Raw genomic sequence first — 27732 nt, forward strand, 5'->3', positions numbered from 1 at the left:
ATAGGAGGTAAACATTGGCTCGCTCTCACATTTTCCGCGACACACTCGCTGCACAGCATTCTGGGAGAATGATCCCACCAACAGCAGGGTCACTGATTGGCTACCTCGTCAGTGTGTGACAAATTACCCAATAAGAAATAGGTTACCCATTTCCACAAACTAATTAACCTGGGTGATAGTGAAACAAATTATTACATTTATGTAATATTATTTCACATCTGTCGCCAGACTACAAAAATCTTTATCCCTGCGTTTCCCCGCCCCCTAATCTCTTCTTCCTGATTATAAACACATCCAGACATCATGGACGCCCCACACATGCTGTATGCATCTGTAGCATACATGACTTTGTTTGTTTGTTTGTTCCTGAATTTTAAAAATAACTGGTATATTAGTTAAAAGTTTATGAAATAAGATTAGATTAGATTAGATAAAATAAGATAAAATAAGGTGAATTATTCAATAGTTTTGCCTCCTCAGGCCTCTAAGAAATATTCAAATATAACATGGAAGAAGTCTAGTCACCTTCAGCGATGAGGTTTATGATACCAAACACTTCTTTAAAACGTTATTAATGGATTAAAAGAGAAAGATAAAAAAGAAAAGAGTAACACAAAGTGACTGTAAAGACGACGTGCAGATTAGACAGTCACAGAAAACCACATTAAAAATAGATCCTGGATTAGTTTAAAATACACATGATCAGAAACAGCAGATGTGACACCTGTACTAATAATAAAAGGTAAAGTCTAAAGCATAGATGTGATTCTCAGTCATTTATAGGACAATAGCAGCTGCCTAAATTAGCAGCGGTAGTCTTACATCTTATTATATTGGTACATCTTAAAGCGGGTGAAGGTTTAGTCCTTTATCAGGTGGTTGTTTAATCAAACAAACGCAAGACGATTTATACATTCCCACTTCTGAGAGATTAATCTCACGACACAAGGATTCACAAACTTTCTCTGTATGTTGCTTATGACTCACTGGAAAGAGACAAGTCAGATGATAACAAGGAGGAAGAGGAAGAGGAAGAATATAAGGCAAACACAAGTCTAAAGGAGGATGGTATGAAACTGATTAACAAGGCTTTTCTACGGTTGTAATGTTGATTCAATGTGCAGTTTCTCTTTGACCTGTGAAATACAATTGATTAATTAGATCTAATTACTTTTTCTTTATATAGGTGATATACAAATGGATTAATGAGAACTTTATGTTTTCTTTGGATAAGTGAAAGTGGAACTGCAGTTTTCCTCAACAACCATCCAACTGTCTCATGTCCCATTTTCCTTTTGAGTCTATTCTGACTGTTTGGATCCACACGTGTGGTGTTTCATTCATTCTGCCTTCTACAGTAACACGACCCTTGTGTCACAGAGGTGAAAGACTCCGTATTATTTGAGTCACAGTACAGATCCTCCTGGTCAAATATCACTCCAACACAGGAGGAAGTTATTCAGTCAAAATTTAAAAGCACTGCAGTACTAGATTTTTAAAAAATACTCAAGTATTTAAATATGCACGTATATGCACAACCTACTGACTGACTGACTGACTGACTGACTGACTGACTGACTGACTGTAGAACCTGCAGAAATAAACATCTTGTAGAACATGATACAAAGACAATAGAAATCGCCATAAGAACAATTGAATCAATAAAAGGAGCCATTGTTGTTTTTTTGGCAGTGATGAAGTTTGGTCGTGGTAAACAGAGCAAACATTTGAAACTAAATGAATCTTTCTTTATTTCTAAACCTTCAAACACAGACCTCAGATCAGAGTCTCTGGTGAAGAACCTTCTGCCTCGTCTTGATCTAACGTCGCCATCGTTAGGACACTGACAGGTTCAAACATGACTGACAGTGGAGGAGTTGAATGTTTCTCCTGTGATGAACACTGTGTACGGTCTACAACATTTTTCAAAATGAAATAAAATAAATTCCGCTGACTAAAAGCTCTGCTTCAAAGTAAGAGTACTTCAAAGAAGTAGTAGAAGAGCACTTTGTAGTGGAGTAAAAATCATAAAGAAGTAGTAGAAGAGTGCTTTGTAATGGAGTAAAAATCATAAGCTTACAAAAAAAATAAAAATACTCAAGTTAAGTACAGATACTAGACAAATATACTACAGTACAGTGATGAAGTAAATGTACTTGTTATCTATCTGAGGTTGGTCCAGTTGCACCAGCTGATGGTGAAACGTCGTCTCTGCTGATGAGACAGAAAATATGTACAAAGAAATCCTCACCTTAGCAGCTGTTAAAACTAACCTAGAAAAGCACATTAAGAGTTAATTTAATTTCCTCATGAAAGTGATTAAAAGCCCGCTCCTGAGTCTGCTCTTTTATTATCATTATGACTTATGACCAGAAGACAGTGGCTTCTTTCAGAGCAAAAACTGTGTCTTCATTCAAACCCAGGCTGAGACAACGAGAGAGAAACTGACACTGGATTAACATCTGGAGCAATCTGAGGGTTCAAAGGTCATTCCTCACTTTTAGGAATAATCTATACCAAAGATCCAACCTCTACTCATTTGAAAGTTGAATTAAAACTTGAAAAAAATATATAAAATGATGTGGAATAACAGACGACTTGGGTGGTGTTTCACAGACATCATCGCTGACAGACAACTTTTCACACTGATGCAAAAGAGCCAAGTTCACAAACTGCAACCAGGCAACACTGACTTCATTCACCACGATGCCCGCTGCGGTGTTAGTGCCAAAAAAGCTTTTAACTGTCACTTCCCGTCATAAATCTCTGTCTGTATCTTTCTACTGACCAGAGTCAATGGAGGTTTCAAAGGAATTAATAAAGTCTGTCATAAAAAATAAAAAAACAGAAGGTGAGTTGGTGTTTAAACCCAGATCTGTTGATGTCCCACTTTTCTCATTATTATCATCACTCCATTATCATTTTCTTCTTATTTGTGCAAGAGGCGGCTGAGCAGAAGCAGTGTGAGGGCTTAAGTCATCATCTAATAAAACCCAAAGTAAAATGATGCATTTACCTGTGGGTGGCAACAGAAGAGCTCAGTCCACACGGAAACAGTGAGCAGAGAAACCAAAAGCACTGACGCAACAGGAACAGAAAGCAGGGCGGTTTGATTTACTGATCCCAGATCCACTAATGGATGATGAAAATGACAGTTTTGAGTCTGTCAGAGACCCTGAGCGCGGGAGTCACGTGGTGCAGCCCGGCGTCCTTCCGATTGGATCTGAAAGGAAAAGAAAAGAAGAAAATGTTCTGTACATCCAGAGACGTCTGACACCTTCATGTGTCTTCTGTTTGACCAAGATCGTTCAGACCCGTCAGAGCAGCAAACAAATCAGGTGATTTTACAGCTGCTCGTAAGAATTTCAAACCTCCTGAAATTCATGTTTATGGTTAAATCGATGTCACGGGGCATCACTTTACTTTAAGTCCCTGTGTTAACACTGTTAACAATCATTTAACAAATGGTTTATAACACACTATGATGTCATTGTAAGCAGATATAAATGTTCATTAATGACTACGACTCCTCCAGTGGAAACCTTTAGGTGGAGGCTGTAGGATAAACAGATAATGAATGACAATGCGGTAAAACATGGTAATAATAAATGAGTTTAATATAATAAGTAATAATATGAAATATGTCAACATAGGAGAAGTTATAATGTACTCATATCTGTGTACAGCTGCATTACAGTGTGTTGCAATGTTAGATGCTAATTAGGGGGCTTAAAGTAAAGTCTTATTCTGGGTCATTATCTTGTGTTTTCAGCCAAAATATATCAAAATGAGGAAACACACCTTTGGCCCTCGGCTGATTTGTCAGGTTGGTCTCCAGGATTGACTTTGACAACTCTCATCTTGCCTAAATTAGTGACCGGGGATCGAGGAGTTTTGTGTGCAGAAGCTCCTTGATGACCTACTGTTCTGTATTTATACGGCTCCACTCCAGCCACTGGAGCAGACCTTTGTTCCACCTGAAAAAGGAACGATGATCTGATTGTTACGTTTGCAGGATGGTTTGGTTTTGGATTTGACTCCACGCAGGAAACGTGCAGCTGTTTAAACACACTGGTTTAAAGAGGAGTGCTGGTGAAGGACCCCCGGTCCCAGAGGCAGAGCGGGAAGAAGGAGACTCTGAGTAAAAGTTGGAAAAACACAGTATAAATCTGCTCCATTATAAATACATGTCCTGCATTTCATACTTCACTGAAAATACAGAAGTATTAAAAATACCAAGAGCAAAAGTACTCATAATGCAAAATGAGCCCTTTATTTTTTATAACATATATCAATATATTATTGAGCATTTAATGTTGTAGCCAGTTGAGGTGAGGATCAGGTTCACTACTTTCTATAATGTTGGGCTGTTTAAGCTTAAACTGTGCATAATTCATGCATATTTAATAAACTTATTGTGTGTTTTGAACATAAATTTAATATCTGCAAAGTCACTGTGCTCCAGCTCCAGATAAATGTGGAGTAAAAAGTAGAATATTTTCCTCTGAAATGCATAAAATACTTCCACAAAATTGCACGTGAGTAAATTGTAGTTAAGTGCCCAGAGGTTTGTATTCCAGATGTTCACACACCAAAGTCCAGCTGCTGCAAAAAAAAACATAAAACATAAAATACTTCACTTTATTATTTTGTTTTTTTTTTTATTTTAGCTTTGAAGTGGGTTCACAGCATCTTCCTCATGTCGTGACTCACTGTAGAGGAGGTCACTCAAACTCCTCATCTGACACAAGATGTCACATGACTGAACAGAAGATTAGACGGAGTCAATATTAAACCACGGATGCAAAATTTTAAGGTGAGTCGTAATTGAGTTTGAACCGGATGATACAGTGGAGCTGGGACATGCAAAGCGAAGCATTTGATTCAATGTTTCTCTGTGGGTTGAGAAGTTTGTTTTTACTTTTAAAAAACCAAGTGGAAGGCCTGTAGATTTTTGGAGATACGAGGTTTTCACGGGACAGCGAACTGATGCCTTTTAAGCCGCTTCAAGAAAAGGAGGTTTGATTCGTGATGTGACATAATTGAAAATGATTTTTATTTGATCATTTACATTGAATTGATATAAACATGTCCATGAAACAAAATGGCTCAAACATTTAAGAAAGTCATATTTGATAATAAGCACAGACAGAATTTTTTTTTTTTTTTTGGAAACATAACTTATCACAAACTGACCAAATGGGAACAAGAGAGCTTCCGCTACACAAAACATCCTATATAACAGATTATAGTTAGAGTCAGTTTCCATGTCTTAATTTATAGTATTTCCCTTCGTTTTTTTATTTTTTAATGTATTTTTTGCCGTGGACAGCTCATGCAGTCAAGTCCTCTTCCGTGTTGTCCTGATTCCTGTCAGCTCAGTCACCCCCGCCCCCCCCCAACACCCCCCCCCCCCCCCCCTCCCTCTCTCCATCTCCTCGTGTTCTCATTCTTTTCAGCTTCCAGGTTGTCTTGTCTCTGCACGTGCACCGCGCGTCCCTTTGGCCCTCCAGAGTTGCATGCTGTGCAGCAGGTTTGAAAACGGAAATCTGTAATAACCTATAGTTTTGTATTTCAAAGTATCCACTGCAAAAAACCGTCAGTCACCAAGCAAATGTCACTGAAGGCCCTGCAGCGGTAAAAGCGAGGGCTGCAGGAGCCAGACAAATAAATACTGAACAAACCAATAAGTTAATTTAAATAGATAAATAAATAGTCGTCATACGCTACATGCGAAATAATAAATTATAGCTTCAAACAGAACCAGCCCTATGCTCGATAAAGGCCAACGGGCCTGATAAATAGCGTCAGTTTTCCCTCTGGTTTGAGATGTGGGAGAAAAAAATGCCAGCTCTGCGGTTCGTGATGTGATCAAGTATCCTGGTTGTATTTTTCCCGGTGCACCGTTTGCATGGACTGGATGAGTAAGAACTAAATGCAGAAGATCTCTGTGTGGGTGAAAGAAAAGCTCTTCCCGCCGGAACCTCGGCACTAGGTGAAACTCATGGATACTGTGTGCTCCAGCGCTTTGCGGCGCAGCGAGGCGATGCTTGTCCCTCTCCAGACGTCACTGTCCGGGGAGCTACACAGCTGAGGCGAGCCGGTCACGTTGGTCGGGCCGGATAGGGAGGCGGGAACCATCCCGGGGAACGTGGGCTGGTAGAGATGTGACTGCAGCCCGGAGCCGTTTGACGACATGTTGGATAGACCCATGGAGTTGGGCGGCGGCCCGGCGCCGAGGCTGCACTGAGACAGGGACTGAGCCATGGCCTGCTGGCGGCCCAGAGCCGGCGGTAGCTGCAGCTGAGACACGCCGGGCATCCCGGCCGTGGCCCAGCGGGTGTCGTTGGCGTGGAAGGAGCAGAGGCTGTCGCCCATGGCCGCTGCTGCTGCCGCGGCGGACGGGAACTGAGGCAGGCCGTGGTGCGTCGGCAGGAGAGTCCCCGGAGCCCGGAACACGTTGGTGGTCTTCTTGCGCTTCTTCCACTTGGCGCGTCGGTTCTGAAACCAGACCTGCAGACAGAGGGGGGGAGGAGTGAGGGAGGGGGGGCAGGTGTTAATGGCTGCTGCTGCTGCTGCACTGACAGGTCATGTTAGCAGCGCGGGAAACGCACATAAAAAGGTTATGACATCAGCCTGTGATCATCATGATAAAGCGAACAACCACCAATAAATCAGCTGCAGGAAAAAACACAGATTTATGTTTTCACATCAGCTGACATCAATTCACACGGTCCACATTTATGGATAAACGCTCCCGATTAATAACAAATAAATAAATAACACGTGTACGTGTTTATTTTACTGTTTACACTAAAAATGGCGAAAAAAACGTTAAGACTTTGGTTTAACAAAGTTTACACACCAATCCACATTATAATAAACTTTCATTTTACAGATAGTGGCATTTTATATTTAGTTATGTTGAATTTTAGAAATGAGGGAAGTAGTTGGGTTTTTTGGGGTTTTTTTTTTTTTGCGACAGTAAATCAGCAGAATTTCTATAGAAATATTTGCTGCAGGTCGTTTTTATATTGTGGAATTATCTCGACTTTTAAGAGATGTGAAATTATGTTTTTATTTTTGTGTAAATTCCATATTTTTACTGACACCATTTGACCCCAGTGATTTCTGCTGCTGTGTGAGGAGCCAATGCAAAGCGCGCTCTCGGATAATAAAGATAATGTTATTGCAGTGACAAACAGACTTTATTCCCGGAGTCCTTGAGCTGCTGCAGGTTTTGGTTGTAAGCGCGCGGGGCGTCTATGATTAATGTGAAGATTTGCTTGAGAAAGTGGGACGCAGTAATAAGAACGGGACAATCTCACTCTCTCTCTCTCTCTCTCTTTCTCCCCCTCCCCACCCTCCACCCCTCGCCCTCCTCGCGTAGCCAGCCGTGAAATCCGGCCTGAAATGCATTACACTTCAACGGAAAGAAAATGCAATTTCTCATTGGGTTTAAAAAAGACAGAGAGCGCGCGCGGCTCTCCGTCCTCCGCGCGTCCGGCATTGAGACGTAGAGAGCAGCAGCAGTGACAGGCCCATCGCCATAAACTGACTCTGGACCAGCTTCTTATTCTCAGCCCGGTCATAACAGCAAGATGAGCATCATTACACTAATTCTTATTTTATGTAAATAGCAGATCGGAACTGAATTGGCCCATGCGATAATAATAACGATTATTGGAGTATTATTTCACACGTGAGCAACCCGGATGCATTTGCCTGTGCTGTAGTTAATAAGGCGGTGACGCTCTAATTCTTAATGTGAATGATACTTCATAAGTATTTTGAATATGTGCAGACCGGAAGTCACTGAGGACAGCATTATAGGCTGCGGAGAATTAAATACAGCAGGATCACGAGGTTAAAATAGTTTATATTAAAAGGTTGATAACAGAACAGATTTATCAGAGGCGTAATAAAGCTCCATCATTTGTTTCCCTCTACATTTATTACACTCAGTGAGATGGACACAAAATGTGAGTCAATTAAGAATAAAGAATTAAGAATTAAGAGGTTGTTGTCTATTCATGGCACACTGTTAAAATATCATGAATTTGATCTGAAGCAAATTCTTGCAAATAAACCTCAGGTAAAATAGAAATAAAATAAGCTACATCTTAAAAAACTAAATAAATAAAAATAAATAGGGTTTTAAAATAAAAACTTCTACTTTCCTTCAATAGTCTCAAATCTTGTAAAGTGAAGGATGACAACAGGACAGGGTTACAGATGTCATCACGATATTAAATCTCAGGCTGAAGCCTTGTTATGTAGCTACAGTGTGTGAGTGAGGCACATGTGTAATCCACAGGGTCGCCGGTTCGAATCCGGGTGATAAAGTCCAGACTGCATTTGAGCAAAGCACTGAACCAACACACACGATAACACACACACCTGAAACATGTAGTGTAATCAGCAGCTGACTCACTTTACTCTATAATAATAATAATAATAATAATAATAATAATAACATGACACATCCTGTTGTAATAAAATAATAAAATACAGTTGTTCCAGCTGTGGTGTGTCAGGTAAAAGTCCTGATTGTTTTTAAAAGATAAAATAAATTACAGATTAAAATTCAGGGATAAAATTATAGTGTATATTTTAGCATTTTCTTTTTTCTATCGCAGACAATTATTTCAGTGAAACCGAGAATAAATGAAAATTATAAATAAGATTTTTTTTTTGTTGTTGTTAAAAAAAATCTATAGATCAGCTCATTTAACAGTTTACAAATAAAAATTATTTTCAGCTTCTCCAGAAATTTTTTTTTTTATTTTAAATCAATGAAAAAATAAAAAGCAATTTTGTTAAAGCAACTAAAGCTACTTTGAAAGGAAATTATTTTTTGTCGATGGCGCGTTTCAAATAGTTTATTTGGACACATCTGACAACTGCTGCAGTGCAAAGAGAGAACACAATAAATTGAACTGTTCAGTCACAAAATAAGGATTTAATTTCACTGAGGTCAATTTTGAATTTGTTTCCTGATTTGTTTTTATTCCTGTGTGACTGTGGGAGCTGTTTGCTGCCAGCAGCTTCTTATTTCAGCTGGTGAAGATTTAGATGGATTTTTATTTTTATAGATTTTAATTCACTGAAGAATTTATCCTGTAATAAACTGCGTGTTTGTTGCTGATTTATCTGAAATAACGAGAGAAATAAAATGCGATTGTTCGTCTCTTCTCTGCATGTGAGCTGAGTTTTGTTTGAGCCAGTCTTCTGCAGCACGGCCTACCTGCACTCTGGACTCCGTCAGGCCGATCCTCAGAGCCAGCTCCTCCCGCATGAAGATATCTGGGTAGTGCGTTTTGGCGAAGCTCCTCTCCAGCTCGTTGAGTTGCGCCGGGGTGAAGCGGGTCCGGTGCCGCTTCTGTTTCTGGGACTGCTGCCCTCCGGACTGGTTGGGGTTGTTGTTGTTCTGCTGCTGCTGCTGCTGCTGCTGTTGCTTCTCCTGATCTTTGCTGTTCACCTGCACCGTGTTGGATCCTCCGCCGCTGCTGATATCATCACCCGGGAGCATCGTGGCCCCTTCCACGCCGTCCGGGCCCGGGCCGAGCTCCCCGGAGTGTCCCGGGTCAGGTCCCCCTCCGCCGAGCCTGCACTTCAAAGCCTCCCTGTGGCCCAGGAGCTCCGCCGCGGCATCCTTCATCCCTGCACAGACAACCACAGCTGGTGAGATTGGTACAGTAAACAGCTGCTCTACAGGGGGAAAAGGACACGGTTAGGCATTTTAAAGCAGCAGCAGCAGCAGCAGCAGCAGATACTTTACAGGCAAACAGGAGAAATCATGAAGAGTTGAAGCATCTTTTTGCACCAGGAGAAAACGAAGACACAAAATCTGCACATGCATTAAACGATCCAGGTTCAAAACATTTAAAACACAAAGGCAGAAATTAAAGCAGGCGACGGATGCAGCTCTTTGACAGAGACAACCACAGCATGCACATTACAATCTGCTCCTTAAATACTCTTAATTCAATTCGATCACACCGATATCTTAGGAAATTGTTAAATCAAATTATGCAGTAATATAATAATAATAATTACTTTTCCAATGAATTAAGCGAGTTTGGTTCACTTCAGTCACATTAAGATAATATAAGAAGCAAATTGACAATTTTCTGAGCTTGATTTAAGATTAGAAGTGCCTCCAGCTTACAGTAGAGTTGAAGACCGGAGTTTGGTGATGATAACTCACCGAGGCGAGCATCCAGGAGGTCGGCATGAGATAGCATTGCGCACCGCTCCAGGGCGAAATGCTATTCCAAAAAAAAAATCTCTATGACTTTAACCTATTTAAGAAATATATATAGACTAAATGAAAGCAAATTCGGTTTGTGGTTAAAAGGGAGGTTGGTTGCATTATAATGTAGTTTAGAGAAATGGGGAGGCGCTTAACAGCGGAATGAACCCATGAGCTTCTCCAAACGAGGACCAATCAGAGCTGAAGCCTGAGGTATGTCAGCTTTAGCCCGAGACCCCCCAGCGCACCCTCCCTCCCCTCCCTCCCCCTCCATCCTCTCACATCCACAAGTTCATTCCTCCTCATTCCTGTAATTGGCTTTGATTTCTCCTCCAAATTACATCCAATAAAATAACCTGATTTAATATCTGTGTGAAAAAGCTTCGACCCGTTCAAGAAATGTTGGATCACCACAATATTTGTTTAATTGTGCATGCTGCTCTGCACTCGTCTTTATAGCACAGGCTTTACTCCAAGTTATTCATGAGGAATAACCACATGAACTGACACCACACTGTCTGGATAATAACACCTGGAACATGAACTCCAGTCTATAACAGGAAACTGCATTTATTATTATTATTGCCCTTTCGTCTTTTCTTTTTTTTTTTAGCCTCCATGATGATATCGTCGACCTCTTTACGACACTAAATGCCTCTTAGAGACCAAGTGAACCTCTTCTAATATCCTTGATTTCCCAGTCAGCCAAACAACAAACTTTATATAATTCTAACCAGGCTAATTTTCAAGGCCATTAGGCTTTTATGTAATTAGTGCCAAATCTATACGCTTTTATTGCAAATATCAGAGTAAGATCAGTATAAATTAGCGGTAATTTACTACTATTTAGGAGCAACTGTCAAGAGGGGAGGGTCTTGGTGTAAATGATGTGTGAGCAGATTAATTCGGCGGAAAGTGGAGGGAGTTTTACTCTGAGCTGTGATCGCCTGGCTCTGATAAAAGGGACACACGGTTAATATAGAGGGAAGCGCTGACACCTGAGCAGATACACGGGTAAACACATGATCATGTGTGGAGCACGCGGAGGAGGGATTCGCCCCCGATTTTTTTTTTTTTTTTTTTACACGTATCGGTCTAAATGAAGGTTATTTGTTTTCAAGAGACAAGAAAACGCGTAAAAAATAAATAAATAAAAGGAAATAGACAAGACACACACACACACACACACACGCCAGGCTGCCAAATATTTAAGGACAAAAAAAATAAAAAATCAGACATGCTTAACAGATGCCGGGACGTTCAGGGAGCGCAGGTTTATTTATTATGTTGCTGGAAAAAAAAAGAAAAAGAAAAGTGGCACAAAGGAGGCGTCCGAGCGTAAACCCGGGGCTCGTTCAGGCTCTTTTCTTCATCCATCCAGGCTTCAATCGCCCCTGCTCGTCTTTTATTTGTCTGCAATCTGGTGGCACGACCGACAGACTGGGAGGGATGGATGTAGGGATGGAGGGATGGAGGGATGAGTGGATGGATGGATGGATGGAGCGGAGTCGCGGACGCACCGGGATGAGGAGGAGGTTTCTTCTTTGCTCTGATCTGATCTGCGTCTTTCTTCAACGAGGAGGGAAAGGAGAAGAAGGAGATGCGCAATTGGAGATAATTCTTGTCCTCTCCTGTTTGTTTTTGTTTTGTTTTTTTTTGTTGTTGTTGATTTTTTTTAGAAGGTGAAATTGAGGTAGACTTCAAACCGGAACTAAACGTGGTTGATTCAGAATATTTAGTATTGTTGGGATACAGCAGCGTGCGTTCATTTGTTTATTATTCCAGAATTACAACTAGATCTGTGACTATTTATGGTCTGTGATTATTCCACTTATTAATTATGCTATATTATCCAAAGTACACCCCCCCCCCCCCCTCCCCGGGTTTCCATATGTCATGCAGCTTCTTTTTTTTTTCCCGGCGCGCCCACAGCTTGTGCGGATCATTTAAAAATCAGCACATTGCGGGATGATGGATTGCGCGCTTTCATTTTACGACTTTGCGACGGCTCCGCGCTTTTATGGCTGTACAAACAAAAAAAAGAAAAAAAAGAAAAGTGAATGACTCCTCTCGCAGCAGCAGCTCATATTTAACCCCAACAGCGACAGAGAGGGGATCATGGGATGTCAGGGAGCATGAGATATTTGTGCTAAAAAAAAAAAAAAGAAAAAGAAAGAGGGATAAAACACCAAAAACTAATATTGACTTCTGTGATATTTGAAAGATTTTGTCCTATAGCAGAAAAAAAGTAGTTTTTTTAAGGTGGATAAGTGTTTTTTATTTGTATTTATTTGTATTTATTTGTGTGCACTGGCTGCCTGTAATACAATTTAACTTGTTTCTTGAATTGAATCTTGCAAGATTTCATGCTTTATTAGGTAGAATTAAACAAAAATGCATTGTACACACACTGTATGTTATTATTATTACCGCTATTATTATCATTATCATTATTATTATTATTATTATTATTATTGTTAGGTTTTTTTTTTAATATGAACCAATTTGCTGTTTGATAAATGACCCTCCCAGGAAGTTGGTATTCCTATTACATGTAATGCATTTAGTTCCACTAATTCAAAGGCATCTTTTCACTTAATAGTGTCAATAGCTTCAGTGTGTTACTCTGTGTGTGTGTGTGTGTGTGTGTGTGTGTGTGTGTGTGTGTGTGTGTGTGTGTGTGTGAGTGTGCAGAAGGGTCTTGGTATTGCTGAGTTGATAAGGCTGTAATTAGGGTGAACAGGGACCACAGCACAGGTTGCTACATCTCTCCTCGTGCTCGCATCAATCTTCTGCATCATATAAATAAAACTAGACAAACAAATTCGCCTCTTGAAAGTTAATGCGGCGCATCTGAGTGGAAAGTAGACATTTTCACGCGGCGGTGGAGATGAGGAGTGACTTTTAATAAAAACTGCAAGAATAAATAAATAAATAAATAAAATACAACAAAAATGTTAAAGTACTGTAAATGGTGTTGCTGCTACTGGAGCGTCAGTGTCTGAGGCCGCTGCGTTTTACCTGCAGGTCCATGTGTGTGTGTGACTGATGCTGCACAGTGGAGCCACAGTTGGGAGGCTGGCGCGGGGCTCGAACCTGTGACCTCCTGGTTACATTGCAGGTTCTCCACACCACCGGGCCCCGGTGGTTTTTGTGTCGTTCCTTTCCTCTTCGTTTTCACTCAATTAGAGATTTCTGAGGAGAAAAACAATCGATCTTCCATCTGCACGAGCCTCAGGTTTAACAAATGAGATTCTTGTTTCATGCAGCTGATCTGGTGACAGTCTGGGGGATTAGGAGCAATAATAAGTTACTGTGTAGGAGAAGGAGGAGGAGGAGGAGGAGGAGAGGAGAGGAAGAGAGGAGGAGCGGCTGAGGCTGAGCCTGAGGCTGAGGCTGAGGCTGAGGCTGAGGCTGAAGCAGCTGCAGCCACAGCGGTCTGCTCTGCGTCAAACACAAAGTTTAGCGGCAAAGAAAATAAAAAAAATTTGCGCTGCTTCCTCCCTGTCGCTGCCTCCAGGCTCCCACTGAGGAGGCGACTTGTTGGCGTCAACATCTGGACTGATGTGGTCAAATATTTCAATATCAATAAACATGAAAACTCACATGTGGCATATAGTTAAAAATCTACCCAAGTAAAATCAAATTAAGCAGCTTATTATGAGCAAAATGCACTAAAAGTCAAATTACTTACTGCTGAGTGAAAATGGCCTCTGTCTGTGTTACATTAAATATGCATCGTACTATTGGATTATGCATTAACAATAAAGCAGCTGTTTAATGTTGAAGCTGGATGCTGCAGAGTAATCTTACCCATGTTGCATAGCCTAGTTCCATTGGCAGTACTTTGTTTTACGTGCTGATAAATTATCTACAAATTAACAATACAACACAATAAGTTTATTTCCTTGTGAATTTTAGTGAGGAAGAAGTACTAATAAGACATATTGGACTTTACTGAAGTGCAGTATTTGAGTATTTGAGTAAATTAGTTACATTCCACAGCTGAATAAAACACCTTTTTGTGCCACATCCTCTCATTATTAGACTAAGTTGTTTTCAGGAGGACTGTAGTTGGGTTTCCCTGCTCACTTACAGCAGATAAGTCTGGTGAACCTGGAAGGAGAGAGGTTAGAAATATTCAAAAGAAATGAAATGCAGAGTTACTGAGCAACTGCTCCACGGGAATATCAAGTCATGACTGATGTAGCTACAGGGCGGGAAGTAACTTCATTACTCCAGTACTGTTTAAATTTAGTTTTATTTTGAGATATTTGTGTTGAATATTTCCATTTCTGTGTATTTTATATTTCAATTCCACATTTCAGAATGACATTATTGTATAAGCCTTTTGAAAGCAGCTACAGTTTGGCTACTAGAGGCTTTTCCAGATTAAGATTTAACACACAAAACATATCAGGAGTTAAAATTAAAATCCTGCTTTCACGTTAGTGCACTGTGAGCCTATGTGTTAAACCGGGAGCGTTGTGCTGCCTAATGAGGACTTTTACTTCTACATTTCACTGATAACACTTGAGCAACATGCTGAGCTTGTGACAGAGTGTCTTTACACGGCTGTGTCACTCCAGTACAGGATGTGGACACTTGTCATCCGGCGTGTTGACAGAGCGGCCCGCAGCCATGCGCGGGTCCTCTGGTCACATAAACCCAGGTGTAGCGCCCCGCCGCCGCATCTCATGCCTCAATTAGCGCCACTGCCCTCTGCACGGACTCGATTAGGCCGTGATTTATCCGAAAGAAATATAATTATACCTCCAAATAAAATAATCAGCATTGAAGAGCGATTTCCTTAACGAGATGGAGCGGGGTGGATGTCACGCAGTAGCAGCGCCTCATTAGGGCGGTAATGAGACTTTGGGGTGATCCCGATAATTATCGAAATCTGTAAAATAAGGATCAAGTCAAATGTAACCTTAATTTGTCTGGCAATTGGGTTCATTTATTAGTATGACTATTTAGGAAGGACTCCCTCAGCCTTAATGCAAGGTGTCGTTATTTTAGGCCGCTGGGATAATAGATGGAGGCCTGTTCTGTCATTCATGGCCACAACCAACATTTGTCATTTGACTGACAGGGCTGCCAGAAGTGCTCTACTCTTTATTGTAGGTCTCAAACACAAGTCATTTCAGTGCTGTTAACAGGAAGACCAGCACGTGAACACACAAGGCAGGTAAATCCAGCAGTGTTTCAAATCATTAGATTAATCGATTAGTCGAGAGAAATGAAGCAAAAATGTCTCAAATTCAGCAAATATGATAATTAGCTTATTTTTTTTGTTTTTTTTTTGATTTTTAGAAACTTGTGTTGGATATTTTTTAAAATATTTTCAGACGTTTAATCGATTAATCAAAAGAATCACTGACAGAATTGTTACTTGCTGCTTTTGTTAGTATTGTGGGATAAATCATCATCATCATCATCATCATCATCATCTTCTTCTTCTTCGAGGGTTAGAGCCAATTGTAGTCCTGCAAGCATAAGATACATGTAAAATAAAGGCAAAGTTCACTCAAAAAAAAATATTAAGGAAAAGTGTCACTTCATAAAACACTGGAGCTTCTGCAGTGATGTGCAGTTGTGTTGTGTTTACAGTGTTTACAGTGTTAACAGTGTTCAGAGTGGACCCACACCATTCAAACCGATGGTTATTGTAGCAGAAAAGATAAAAGACAAACGTGTGTGTGTGTGTGTGTGTGTGTGTTTAATCGTGTCTATTCAGTCCAGGTTGTGTATTAATATGACAAATAACATTTAAAACAAAAAAAGAAAAACCCTCCACTCCTCTACTGTAATAAAGTCAAAGTTTTATCGTATTCTTGTGGGATTTCAAACACGGGGGGGGGGCAAGTGATGACCAAGTGTGGTGGCACATTAACAGTAAACAGTAGAAATAATTACATCAAGAACAGAGACTTTGAATGGATTCAGTTTCCCTCCATGGTTCCCCAAACCCCCAGGCCTGATGAAAGGAATGGACATTTAAGCAAGTGAATCTCACAGTGAGAACAGAAACAGATCAGAAATCATCCTTCAAGCTTCACTGAGTCCAATACGTTCTTAGCCTCTTTGTACTCCTCTGACTCGGCCAAATCCTCTTCTGTTTCCTGGAGAGACACAAACACACACACGCCGTTTAGTTTTATTGCCATTTTAGAAAAATACAGCTGTCTCCTTCTTCGCAGAATGAGGAATTACAGCTGATAAATCCACAAATCTTCAACCTTTTTGTGTAAAAAAAATATATATATATATATATATTTTTCAACAAACCTGTTTCACTTCGTTGTCTTCATAAAACTTCAGTCAGTCGGTATCATGTTATCAGGATCTAAATTTAGCAGTAAAGGGCTGGAGCAGGTGATAATGTGACTGTACGGTGTCCGTGTGCTTTAATTAAGTGTGTGCGAGTTCCTGTGGTGGTCACCGCAGCGACAGCGCTGCTAATGAACTGTGATGAGCGAGTGCACATGCGCATATCTGTCTAAAGGAAGGAAATGGCAGGTTAGCTCCCTCTGCCTACACCCGTCCAGCTCTCACATGAGCAGACAAACATGGCTGACCGGGTTAAATGTTCCAAGTCGACTGAACAACTTCTAAAATACAAGGGAGGAGGACGGGTGCGCCGCCGCAGCCGAACGCCGGTGTTACGCCGATTCTGTGACAGCAGCAGCGTGCACGCAAAATCAGCATTATTTTATTTTATTTTCGTGTTTTTACTTTAGCTTCTGCATGCTCTGCTGCAGAGCCCCGCCCCCTCCATTGAGGTCAGAGTTCATGTAAGTCACAAGTCCTGCAACCCTTCAGCTCAGCAGAACGACCATGATTTAGGTTTTTGATGGTCAGTTAGTGCAGTTTACACTAGTGTCCGTGTCAGAGTCTGACGGTGATTGTGTTTAATTGTGTGATTAACTTGATTAGAATAAGGTGGATTCTTAGATATCAGGTCACACCTTCTGCTAGACAAAAAAACACAACAAAAACGCAACATTTTCTAAACTAAGACGTTTTTATTCTTCGTAAAACAAAAAACTTAACTTAAAAAGGCTCGAAAAGAGATTCAAAATGCTGCTGAACTCTGTCCCAACAAGGACCTGGGACATTGTTTCGACAAAGACATGTTGCTGTAATGTTTTTCCAAAAGACCATTTCACAAATCCCATTCAGCTCCAAAATATTTAAGGTGTCAGATATTTCAAATATCTACCAAATAAAAATAGAAACCATCTCTATGGAAAGACACTGATAGAAATGAACTGACTCATTAGGTTTTTGGTACCGACTGGTGTGAATAGTGTTGAAGCTTTAGAGGTGAAACATCTTGCAGTAAATGGTGTTTTTATTTTGTTTGTCCACCAACACAACTTGACAAGAAGTACATGTTTTCATAAGCGTTCAGAACTGATCAATAAATAAGACGCACAGGAAAATGTCTGCATGTGTTGTGCTTTGTTGATAACACTGAACTCGTTAAAAGCTAGCAATGAAGGTAGCAACGATATCTGAATCGGATGTTACATTGAAATCCAAACACAAGTTCACTAAACGCTTTATGCCGCATGTAATCTATGGTTCAGTCTCAGTGCTCCCATCAACACAGACAGGGGAAAACCCACATCTCATGAACACATCTAGGAACTCTCTGTCACATTAATAAATGTTGCTCTTTTTCTTGTGGATCTATAAAACTTACAAGTCTTCGCGAAGATGTTAGCCGCCGTGACATCGCTAAAAAGCAATCTGACAACTGTCAATACATCTTTATTTAGAAAAAAGAAAAAAAATTACTTTTATTTAATTTCTGAAATCTCCAAAACCAAAGCACAAGCAGTTAGTTGTCTGTATATTTTTCAGCCACAACATTACAACACGTAACAGCTTTTATTGTTGCGGCTGATTGGTGTGTATCCGTGGCCTGTTTTAAGAGCTCATTCTGAAGCTTTAGGAATTTGTTTTAAAACTTAAATTGCAGTTTGAATTATTTTCCACGGCTTCATGGCTTGACTCAGATCAGTCACAACGTTAAAACCAGTCACCTGTTTTAACGTTATGGCTGATCGATGTAGGTTCCAGATCAGTTTCAGAAAAGTACCGAAGAGCTGGAACTACGTCTTTCCTCCTGTACAAGAAGAAGGAGGGACTAAAAAGATAGTTGTATTTTTTTTGTGCGACACAAGCTGAAGTTCAGTGTAAATTTATGAAAAGAGTTGTTTTTGTCTCCATGTGTCTGTAATACAATTACACCATGCAGCTTTTCAACACGGCCACAAATTAGTAACAGTGACAGCAACAAAATAAATGGGTCGAGAGTTTCATCAATACGGTTTTGTCCTGTTGCGAGATGAAAAATATTTTTTTACACTTCCACTTAATGGTGCCTCAGACTGTTACTTACTAGTAACTGGAGCAGATCTCCGTGTGCGACGGTCAGGCGGCGGTGGCAGTCTGGGATCATCATTCTGGACTCCTGCAACACCTCCATCTGAAACCACACGGAGACCACATCAGCGCCATCACCATCTTTATTAAAAAGAATACCCTCGCCACTGCTGCCGTTATCACTTTTCATTACCCGCCTTCACAAAAATCAACACATTATTGAACATGTATTTCTTCCAAGTTCAGAGCATTAATTTGAACAGCCAGACGCAGGAATATTCATTCGCTGAAGCCTTGTTCCTGACAATAACGTGCAGGGTGTCCCACACACACTCCGCTGTGGTTAACATCTCCCCAACAAGCCGGCGCTATGAAAAATGTTATTGAGTTATCGATCGGGCAGGGAGTTGGGCAGCAGGGGACCACCTCGATCTGACTGCACACCTGAATGAATGAAGAAAACCCTGAGCCGAGGGCGCTGTGATCAGGCGTAAACAGGTATTACTACGCCTGGAGTGAAACTGTGTTATAGCCTGGGGGAACTTTCACAGCCGCGGCTAATGTGGAATTCCCCCGGCTGGCACCCTAAAGAGCAGAGAAGAGTTGGCTAACACTGTCAGACACACTCACTCATGACAGATGCTTCCTCACCTAGCCCCTCTGTCGAGCTGGAAAGTCAAAACACCGACTCGCACATGTACATTACACGGCTGTGCGCACTAACAGGCGCTCAGATGAACTCATGCACATGCGGGCTGGCAGACTAACTGACACGCTGAGAGACGGGAGACAACTAGTCGACTTGGTTGCCATGTAGATGTGACAAGGTGAGCCAGACTAAGCGGAGGAGTGCTGAAAACAGAGAAAAGTCATGGTGCCCTCCCAGTGCAGTGGAATGATCCCATCAGCGCTGGATAAGGATGACACTTACAGCGTATTGATTCCATTAAAACAAAAACCTCTAATCCATCCTGCCTCAGACCTCTCATCTCCAACCATAATCCATCTGGCCTCCCAATCTCCCCATTTAACACCAGCCAAGCCTGCTGCTCAGACCTGAGCCGCCGCTCCATGAATGAACAAACAAAACAAAACACACGCTGAATTTTAATGTTATACCAGTAGACATAATCAGATGTGGTGACTGAGCAGCAGCTCCTGCCTGAAACATGTAGGAGTGAGATCCAAATTAACAGAGACCCAGTAGTCAGTTAATTTGGAGAAAGTGTGTGTCCGTACTGGAGGACCATGCCCACGTATTTTGTTACTGTCCATAAACTCATCTTTTTCTGGGATACAGAGGGGTATTTAGTTTTACTGTCACTGGGTTTCAGTAATGAAGTTTTGTTTCTGTCTCTTTGGAGACGGCTCTAAAATGTTTGTGCACATGTGAAATCTGCCTCCAGAAGATCTTCATGGCTGCAAGTGAAAAAAACATTTTGCTTTCCATAGACATGGCCGACTGTAACTCACAGCCTTCAGCTAGAGAAAGACACGAGTCTATGCTAGCGCCTCGATGAAGCTTTACTTTAGTCATGAACCAAAGTAGTGGACAAACAGAGATTTTCACCTGATTATGGCACCACATGAAAAGTTAAGAGATCACTAACATCAGGGGAACATCTGTATCGGCAGCAAATTTCATGGCAATCAATCCCATAGTTATATAATGTCTCTATCTTAACGATCCAAAGCACATGGCGCAAGTACGTTTAGGGCGTGTCCATGTCAGATTTGCTATCGTATTTTAGACAATGTGTCCTTAACATAACCATGAAACACTGAGCCACTCACTTAACACCAGGTTTTTGCTGGTCAATTGCGCAATCCCTTTCCTATTTGCTATTTAAACAACTTGTGCACGGGATGGAAAAATGACAACTGCATTGGTCTGAAACTAGAAAAGACAAAAGAAGATAAGAGTCTCTGTTTTTCGAGCACCAAAAACGCCGGAGAAGTGTGGACGGGAGGCGGACACGTAGCAAAAGAGATGCGTTTTAAAACGTAGTGTGGACGTAGCCAAAGAGTCAACATGGTGGTAGCACAGAAAAAAAGCAATGAGGGGGATCAACAAAGTCATTAGGATCCATCCTCTCTCACGAATGTCGGTACAAAATTTCATGACAATCCATCTAATAGTTGAGACATTTCAGTCTGGACCAAAGCTACCATCCGTACAGCCACACGGCGAGCGCGGCTAAAAATACTGTGTGAAATGAGATTGTTATTCTGAGGAAACAGACACTGATTAATGCCTTTTATTTAACATTCTTCTTCATTTCACCTTTTTTTTTTTTTTTTTTTGGCTCAAATCCCTGTGTAATGAACTGAACCGGTGTATCTGTCTGTGTTAATTGATGACCCTATCTTTAGTCTTCATGTTATCATTCTACATTTCAATTTCTCTGTTAAATTTAAAATGTTGTTTAAAAAAAAAAACTAGTTTAAAAAGAAGCAAAGAAGTCTCCACACACAAATACACAGACGTCAGGCGAGCTAACAACATCTCTGTCGTACAGATTTTCGCAGTAAACGCAGCTTGTTCTCCAGCGCGCAGGCAGATGATGGAGGGCTGCAGGCACAGTGAGAGAGAATGGGAGAGCAGGATATGGGCCAGTGATCTGTTGGGGACACTAAATAACCAGCATGTGTCAGTAATTATCAAACTCCTCTAAAGTAACATGATATAATTACATCTGCATCAAGCACATTACAAAATCACTAATGATTCTCCTCTCAAAACCTAATTCTTCATTATCACTGTGGACTGACCTCATTACATGAATGAGGGGCTACTCAAGTCATCAAGATACAATTCGCTTCCCAACTACGGGAGAAGCAGAAAACCTCCTTCACTCAGCAGAGGATAGTAACAGTTGGTGATAAATGGATAATGCTAAAGTTTTCAAATTAAAACCCGTTAATTGTTGTGGAGCATCTCAAACATGGGAGCCACGTGCCTGTTTCTTGATGACATAATCATCTCCCGCCTCCGCCTTCATGCGCTCGATCTTCTGCTCCTGCTGCTTCGCCTCGGTTATGTACGCGACCTCCTCTTTGGCCAGCCTGCGAGAGAACAGGGAGAGAGTTCATAGTTAAAAAGGTAGCGGCACAGTTGTCGTTCCATCAGACATGAAACATAAATGCGCAGCCTCTCAAGACACATAATATAGGCTGAACCATGAAAAGGGGAGAGGGGGGTGGGGGTGGGGTGGGGTGGCTGTGATGGTCACCTTTTACAGACGAGGCCATCTATCCTCATTCCCTCCCAACGTTCTCCCTGACTGAGGGGACACAGTGAGATCATCTCCCGCAGGATGGCAAGATACACACCTCAATAACAAGCAGCGAACACATCATTCCTCCTCACTGCCGCAGGGCCTCACAGAATACTGGTTTCCAAGTGGAGACGAAATCTTATTTGTATCATGATCTAAAAAAAGCCAACTCAGGACCGGATGTATTTTTGCCTTCAGGATGAACAAACTCTCACTACTCCATTCAGATATTATTCAAACGCAGCTGTTTAAAAGCTCCTCTGATAGACACAATGATCAATGCTCAATGATTATAAACTACGGTCTCTTCCAAAGCATCTGTGATATCTTCTAAATATAAACTATTGTGCCGTCTGCTTTCACACTATTTCTTTACACGTGTAATAACTGATTCTCTGGTCTCCGTGGGGGCAGCAGAAACAAGTTGTGAGCACAGCATTAACATATTAGTAGTATGACAAACTTGTGAGCAAACAGTTGCTTATTTGGACATCCAAACCCAGTGTTCCCTTCTCTTTCTTTCAGCTCTGCTTTTGGTCTCCACCAGCTCCTGAGGGAAATATCTGGATCTTCAGCTGCTAAATGCTCCACTATGTTCACCAGCTGCTCTCTAACTGAGTGTCTGCTGTTTTTTATTTTTACAGCCGTTTCTTTGAAAACAGCTGCCAGCCATGTGGAAATATTCAGTGCATTTACATATATATATATATTTATATATCTCTGTCTCTTATTGATGAAATTAAAGTTGTTTGTCTTCCAAAATATCTAAGCTCAGTCTCTGAGGTGACACAATTCACAACGAGACAACTTCCACAATACTGTTTGACTGCACGAGTTCGATCAATGTCATTTAACAAACAACATTTTTCTTGATCATCTGTACTGCGAAACAAAAATAAATTCTGAATTAATGTTTTATTTATTAACGATATACTTTTCCCATAGGCTCCAGCCTAAATTTACATTGTGGCTTCAATGACACGCAGCAGCCAGACAAACACTGAACCTGCTGCTGTTAACTTTACCAGGCTTTACAGTTCAACCCTTATCACCATGCTCCTCCATCCACCTCTATCATTTCCAACACACACCCACACACACACACCCACACACTACTACTCCTTTTTAGAGATTAATTGATCATCAATTTAGTCCCTAATTTGGACCAAGTCAGGTGGTAAATGGGCCTCTTTTCCTTGATTGTTAGTGAAAATGGGCTTGAGTACATTGATAAATTTTGATTATTTATCAATTACGGGCCAAATGGAACAAAATCTATTAAACAGATTCCGACCCTGATTGGCATAATGGAGTTTGAAAATATCGCTATTGATAATGATTCCCAACTAATAGTCTTTTTCCGGCTGTGCCTGCTTGTCGGAATGACAACACAAATTTCATTTTTCATAAAATCAGCTGTGTGTGCATAAGTGAGTGATCCTTCATTAATCAGTCACATTACTGGAGACCCTTCCCTCCGTGTTGCACTGCTCCTTGCTTAGCCAAGGAAGCCAACGGCACTCTGTCATATTTTACATCAATTACCACTCATTCTAATACAGTTCTATCAAGAAGCTTTTAAACAGGCACCATATGCAATAGCGGCTCCTGCCTTCCACTCTCGTGCTTGATGCAGAATGAGTGATGTCACCTGTTTAGAGGAAAAGAAGGTGGCAAAGAGGAGGGGGGGGAGATTGAGGAAGGAAGGCTGGAATAATTTGAATAAAACTGAAGGACAGTCTAATAACAAAATGTCCATTCCTCCCCTTCCAGTCCTGATGTTAATTTCTTATTTCTCCCAGACTTGGAGCGCTGTGTGAATGAGGGGTGGGGTCGTGGCTGGTTTTAAATAGACCTGCCACCTCCGGCTTAATGGAAAAGGCAGCTCTCTGGAAAATAGAAAAAAAGGGAATTAGAGTCAGCCGACACACACACATTCGGGCCGCCTCCTCTAGCACTGTATTTTTGAGCCACGATGTAGTCTGTGCTGGGACCGGAATGACAAAGGCAAATTACTGTTGTCATTTTATTAAGGGCATCCGCCTCGCTAGGGCAGAAAGGCACTGACTGGAATGTGCAAAAGCCACTGGAAATAGGCCTGGCTAAAAGAGCAGGCAGGTTTCCTCTAAACTCCAATATATAAAAGGGAGGAGGGACTGAGGAAGGAGAGAGGAGAGAGACACAGGAGAAAGAGACTGAATGGGAGGAACACAAGATTATGAAGAGACAGAAACCAATGACAGTCTGTACGTTTAAACCTAACAGCTTGATTAAGGGTCCGTGTTATGGCAGTGGCTACTTTTGGTCTAGAGGGGGTGAGATGTAATATCTCTTGCCCTATGTTCAAATACTACACTCAAAAACATCAGTACAGTGACTGGAGACAGTACTGGCTGATGAAGTACACTACTGCTACTACTGCACTGTTGTTTTTTCCTTCACTGGACAACATGTGGAATTCGCCTCTATGGGAAACCCAGCCTCCATCATCACCACGTCGGGGGGGAGCCTGTTAGTAATCTGACCCTTATCAAAACACAAATCAATAACACATTACACAAACGCCATCGACAGGAGGGAATTAGAGGTCTGTGTGATCGACGAAAGATACGCTCAGACCACCACACAGCCCATCACCTCACCACACCTCATAATACCCAAAATATTTTATACTCCAGCATGGTAAATCTGGCCATGGTGCAAATTCAATGGATGCCAGCGCTGTTAATAGGCTGGCTTCAACTGGATGATGAGCTCAAAAGGTCCTTCATCACAAGGCCTGTTTTCTAGCACATCAAATCTATCTAGATGTAATGTACCAACAAAACTAATTTTTTACTTTTTTTTTTATTTTGGAGGTTTGGATCATCTATCTATCGTTTCGACAATTATCGACAATAATTCAGGAGGTAAATTCACCAGCGACATCCATCACCTGCTAGAAAAGTGAAGGAAACTGGACATAAAACTGAACTGGACTTGTGGCAAGAGACAACTTAGCAAAATCACCAAAAGAAATTCTCAAAGCCTGAGGTGACGTCCTCCGATCGCTCGTTTTGTCCAACCAAAAGCCCATTTATCAATTTATTATCATAGAGGAATGAGGAAATCAAAAGTAATACACATATTGAGCAGCTGGAACAAGAAAATTTGTCATTCAGGCTCAAAACAATGAATGAAATATGAAAATAGTAACAATAATAATGTCATCATAATCTTGTGGGTACACATAGCAGGAGCACTTGTGTATACAGCACCTTAACAAAGACCCAGTCAAGACACTGATTAAAGTGAAATATTGGTGACAAGCTTTGGGTAGAAAAGTGAACTAGGCTGAGGTTGAGAACTGGATGGAAAATAGAATAGATAATTTTTGTGCTAGGAGAGAGAAAAAGCAGATTTACACTTAACATTAAACTTTGCAGGCAAAGCTATTGAACAGATAATCAATATTAAATGCCTCAGAACAGAATTATGGGAAGAATTTGATCAGGACATCTCTTCACGTGTTTAATTCTGAGTGAGTATTTTAGCTGCTGAAAACACAATTTGAAAGAACTGATTTAAAAAAGAAACATTTCTAAATGCTAAATTTGGGTTTAGCATTAAGGACTGCGGTATTAATAGCTATTGCTAAATGACATGAGACTTGCACAAGTACTGCCAATTATAATTTCAACCCTGATGTACAATAAAGTCAATAAAGTCAAACACTGACGTCTCTCTCATATTTATCTCAAGTGTTATGAATTCCATTGATTCAGCCTCCGTCTGCCGATACTCTAGTGAAGTCTGAAAGTATTCAGATGTTGTTATGTTGTAGATTGTTGTTGTGGGTGTAGATTGATGAGGGGATTTTTTTTTCCTTTAAAAACATAACAAAATTAAAGGGCCCTATAGTATTTACTGCAGGACTACTGTAGTACTGACATTGCCTCATTCAGGTGTAACAATTTTCTTTGTTGGTGTAAGTTGTTGGCTAAAATTCCCACACATCACTGTAGTCCTTTAATATCACCCAACTACGTGAGATGTGCCAACTTAATCTGCACATACTGAAACAAACACTATGACTGCATAACTTGCCTGTTTCCAGGAGAGTACAAATGGGAGGATAATATAATTTTAACACAATATAACAAACCTGCAGATAGTACTTACATGTTTCCTTCACAGCAGACCTCAGAAGTTTTTTTTTTTACATGACAAGAATATTATGGACACATTTCAATATAAAGCACACCACTAATATCTATGACCTCAATAATAAACACAATGAATTATTTTACCCAAGGTCCTTGAATCACCCTACCTGCCAAGTACCTTGAAAAAGTGTGTGGAGGTGTACTGAGGAGAACTGGTGCTGTTTGAGTGGAAAAGGAGGGGTCGCAGCAGGGTTTCTGTTCACTGCACTTTGCATGGAGTTAACTAATAAATAAAAACTATTCATGAGATTATTTTAAAACCAACCTCACTTTGGCATCGTACTGTCCTTAGTGACAGGCTGTAACATTGTGGGCCTCACTACCATGTGATGACCTGATTTAACAAAACAAAATGAGGATGCCCTTGATGTTGCGTCATGACTGTGCAGATATTCCCTACATCATCACAAATGTCCACCATCAGTTCAGACTGGGTGTGGAAAAGACTTGCTATATATAGATAAAAACAAAAAACAACTACATAGAGCTGTGTTAAAAACAGCAGTGTTTATCTAACTTTAGCCAAGACAGGCCAGTTTTTTAGTGTGAGCATCTCTGTAGCTAGTGATGCTTTGTTTTGTGTTTACAACCACGTAAGCAAATATCATAACAATGTAATGTATACAAACTTGGTTACGAGTGACTTCCAACATTGGCATAAATGACAGTTTGAGCAACAATGCAGCAGGCGTTTCCTCACCAACGAGCCAACAATGCAATTTGTTCTTTGCAATGTCTTAGCTAGCTAGCTAACTAGCTATCCAACTAGCTATCATGAGTCGACCAATGTTAGCTTACGTTACAAGTTACAGTTTCACAAGTTATTTATTCATTTTAACGCTATCTATTAGAGTAGAATGAGCTTTCATTATCACGCCACAAACATCATTTAACCATCGTCAAATAACAATGAGGTGTAGCTACTGCAAACAAAAGAACTCCGCTTAGCCATCGCATCCCTGACCACAGGCCACGACAAAGCACCGGAGAGCGGTTAAAACCTCTCCAGCAAACAGTGTCCCGTGCGCGGCGTGGTTTCAGACCGAGCCGCCGTTCCGCTAGGCTAAGCTAATTAGTTCGCTACCCTTATTTTAACGTAGCTTCCCCAACATGCTAAAACAACTGCGACTGGAATAAAAAAAAACCCCAACCGTACCTCTTGACGATGCCAGTTTTAATCTTAATTTGCCGTATTCTTGGATCTGCCATGGCTGTAGACGGTGTGTTATTACTGAGTTGTAGCGTGTAGCAGGTAAACGTATGAACGTTGTGCAGGTGGAAGTAAGGGATGACGAGCTGCACGCAGATAAATCGATCCTCTATAGAGGATTATCGAGCGTTTGGATCAGAATGACAAGTTCAGTAGGAAAATACTGACTGAGCTCCTCTAGACCTTTTGGTCACATTTAATTAAATCTGCCCCATAATTATTATATTTATACAGTTGTGATTTTTTTTCTACTTTAGTAAAATAAAATAAATAATGCAATTCAAAATAAGTCTGCATTCAAGTACAGTGTCAACAAAATATACTTATATCAAAAGTAAAAGTGCTCATTATGCAGCAGAACGACAGGAATTTTGGTGTAGTTAAAAC

At 40.8% G+C, this 27732-nt stretch overlaps 2 protein-coding genes across 2 annotated transcripts; both read right to left on the reverse strand.

Moving 5' to 3' along the window:
* Positions 1-5991: 5991 nt before the first annotated feature.
* Positions 5992-10247, reverse strand: otp (orthopedia homeobox). The gene is made up of 3 exons (XM_022768829.1): positions 10211-10247; positions 9248-9663; positions 5992-6513 (listed from the first exon to the last, which is right to left on the reverse strand). Exons 1-3 carry the CDS (start codon positions 10245-10247, stop codon positions 5992-5994), a joined length of 975 nt encoding a protein of 324 aa, XP_022624550.1.
* Positions 10248-16120: 5873 nt separating this feature from the next.
* tbca (tubulin folding cofactor A) lies at positions 16121-27436 on the reverse strand. The gene is made up of 4 exons (XM_022768792.1): positions 27292-27436; positions 21613-21718; positions 18669-18755; positions 16121-16380 (listed from the first exon to the last, which is right to left on the reverse strand). The coding sequence occupies exons 1-4, from the start codon at positions 27342-27344 to the stop codon at positions 16300-16302; spliced, it is 327 nt and encodes a 108-aa protein (XP_022624513.1). The 5' UTR covers positions 27345-27436; the 3' UTR covers positions 16121-16299.
* Positions 27437-27732: the final 296 nt, after the last annotated feature.

This window comes from Seriola dumerili, unplaced genomic scaffold (genome assembly GCF_002260705.1).
Source record: "Seriola dumerili isolate Sdu_G_001 unplaced genomic scaffold, Sdu_1.0 BDQW01001845.1, whole genome shotgun sequence".
In the NCBI taxonomy this organism is placed as follows: Eukaryota; Metazoa; Chordata; class Actinopteri; order Carangiformes; family Carangidae; genus Seriola; species Seriola dumerili.

Excerpts from the sequence above, each read along its gene's own strand:
- otp (XM_022768829.1), bottom strand. The coding sequence starts at position 10,247 with ATGCTATCTCATGCCGACCTCCTGGATGCTCGCCTCG. Across the intron at positions 9,664-10,210 it reads CCTCCTGGATGCTCGCCTCG|GGATGAAGGATGCCGCGGCG; the intron begins GTGAGTTATCAT and ends TTGTCTGTGCAG. Across the intron at positions 6,514-9,247 it reads TGACGGAGTCCAGAGTGCAG|GTCTGGTTTCAGAACCGACG; the intron begins GTAGGCCGTGCT and ends CTCTGTCTGCAG.
- tbca (XM_022768792.1), bottom strand. The coding sequence starts at position 27,344 with ATGGCAGATCCAAGAATACGGCAAATTAAGATTAAAACTGGCATCGTC. Across the intron at positions 21,719-27,291 it reads AAAACTGGCATCGTCAAGAG|GCTGGCCAAAGAGGAGGTCG; the intron begins GTACGGTTGGGG and ends GTTCTCTCGCAG. Across the intron at positions 18,756-21,612 it reads ATTATGTCATCAAGAAACAG|ATGGAGGTGTTGCAGGAGTC; the intron begins GCACGTGGCTCC and ends GTGTGGTTTCAG.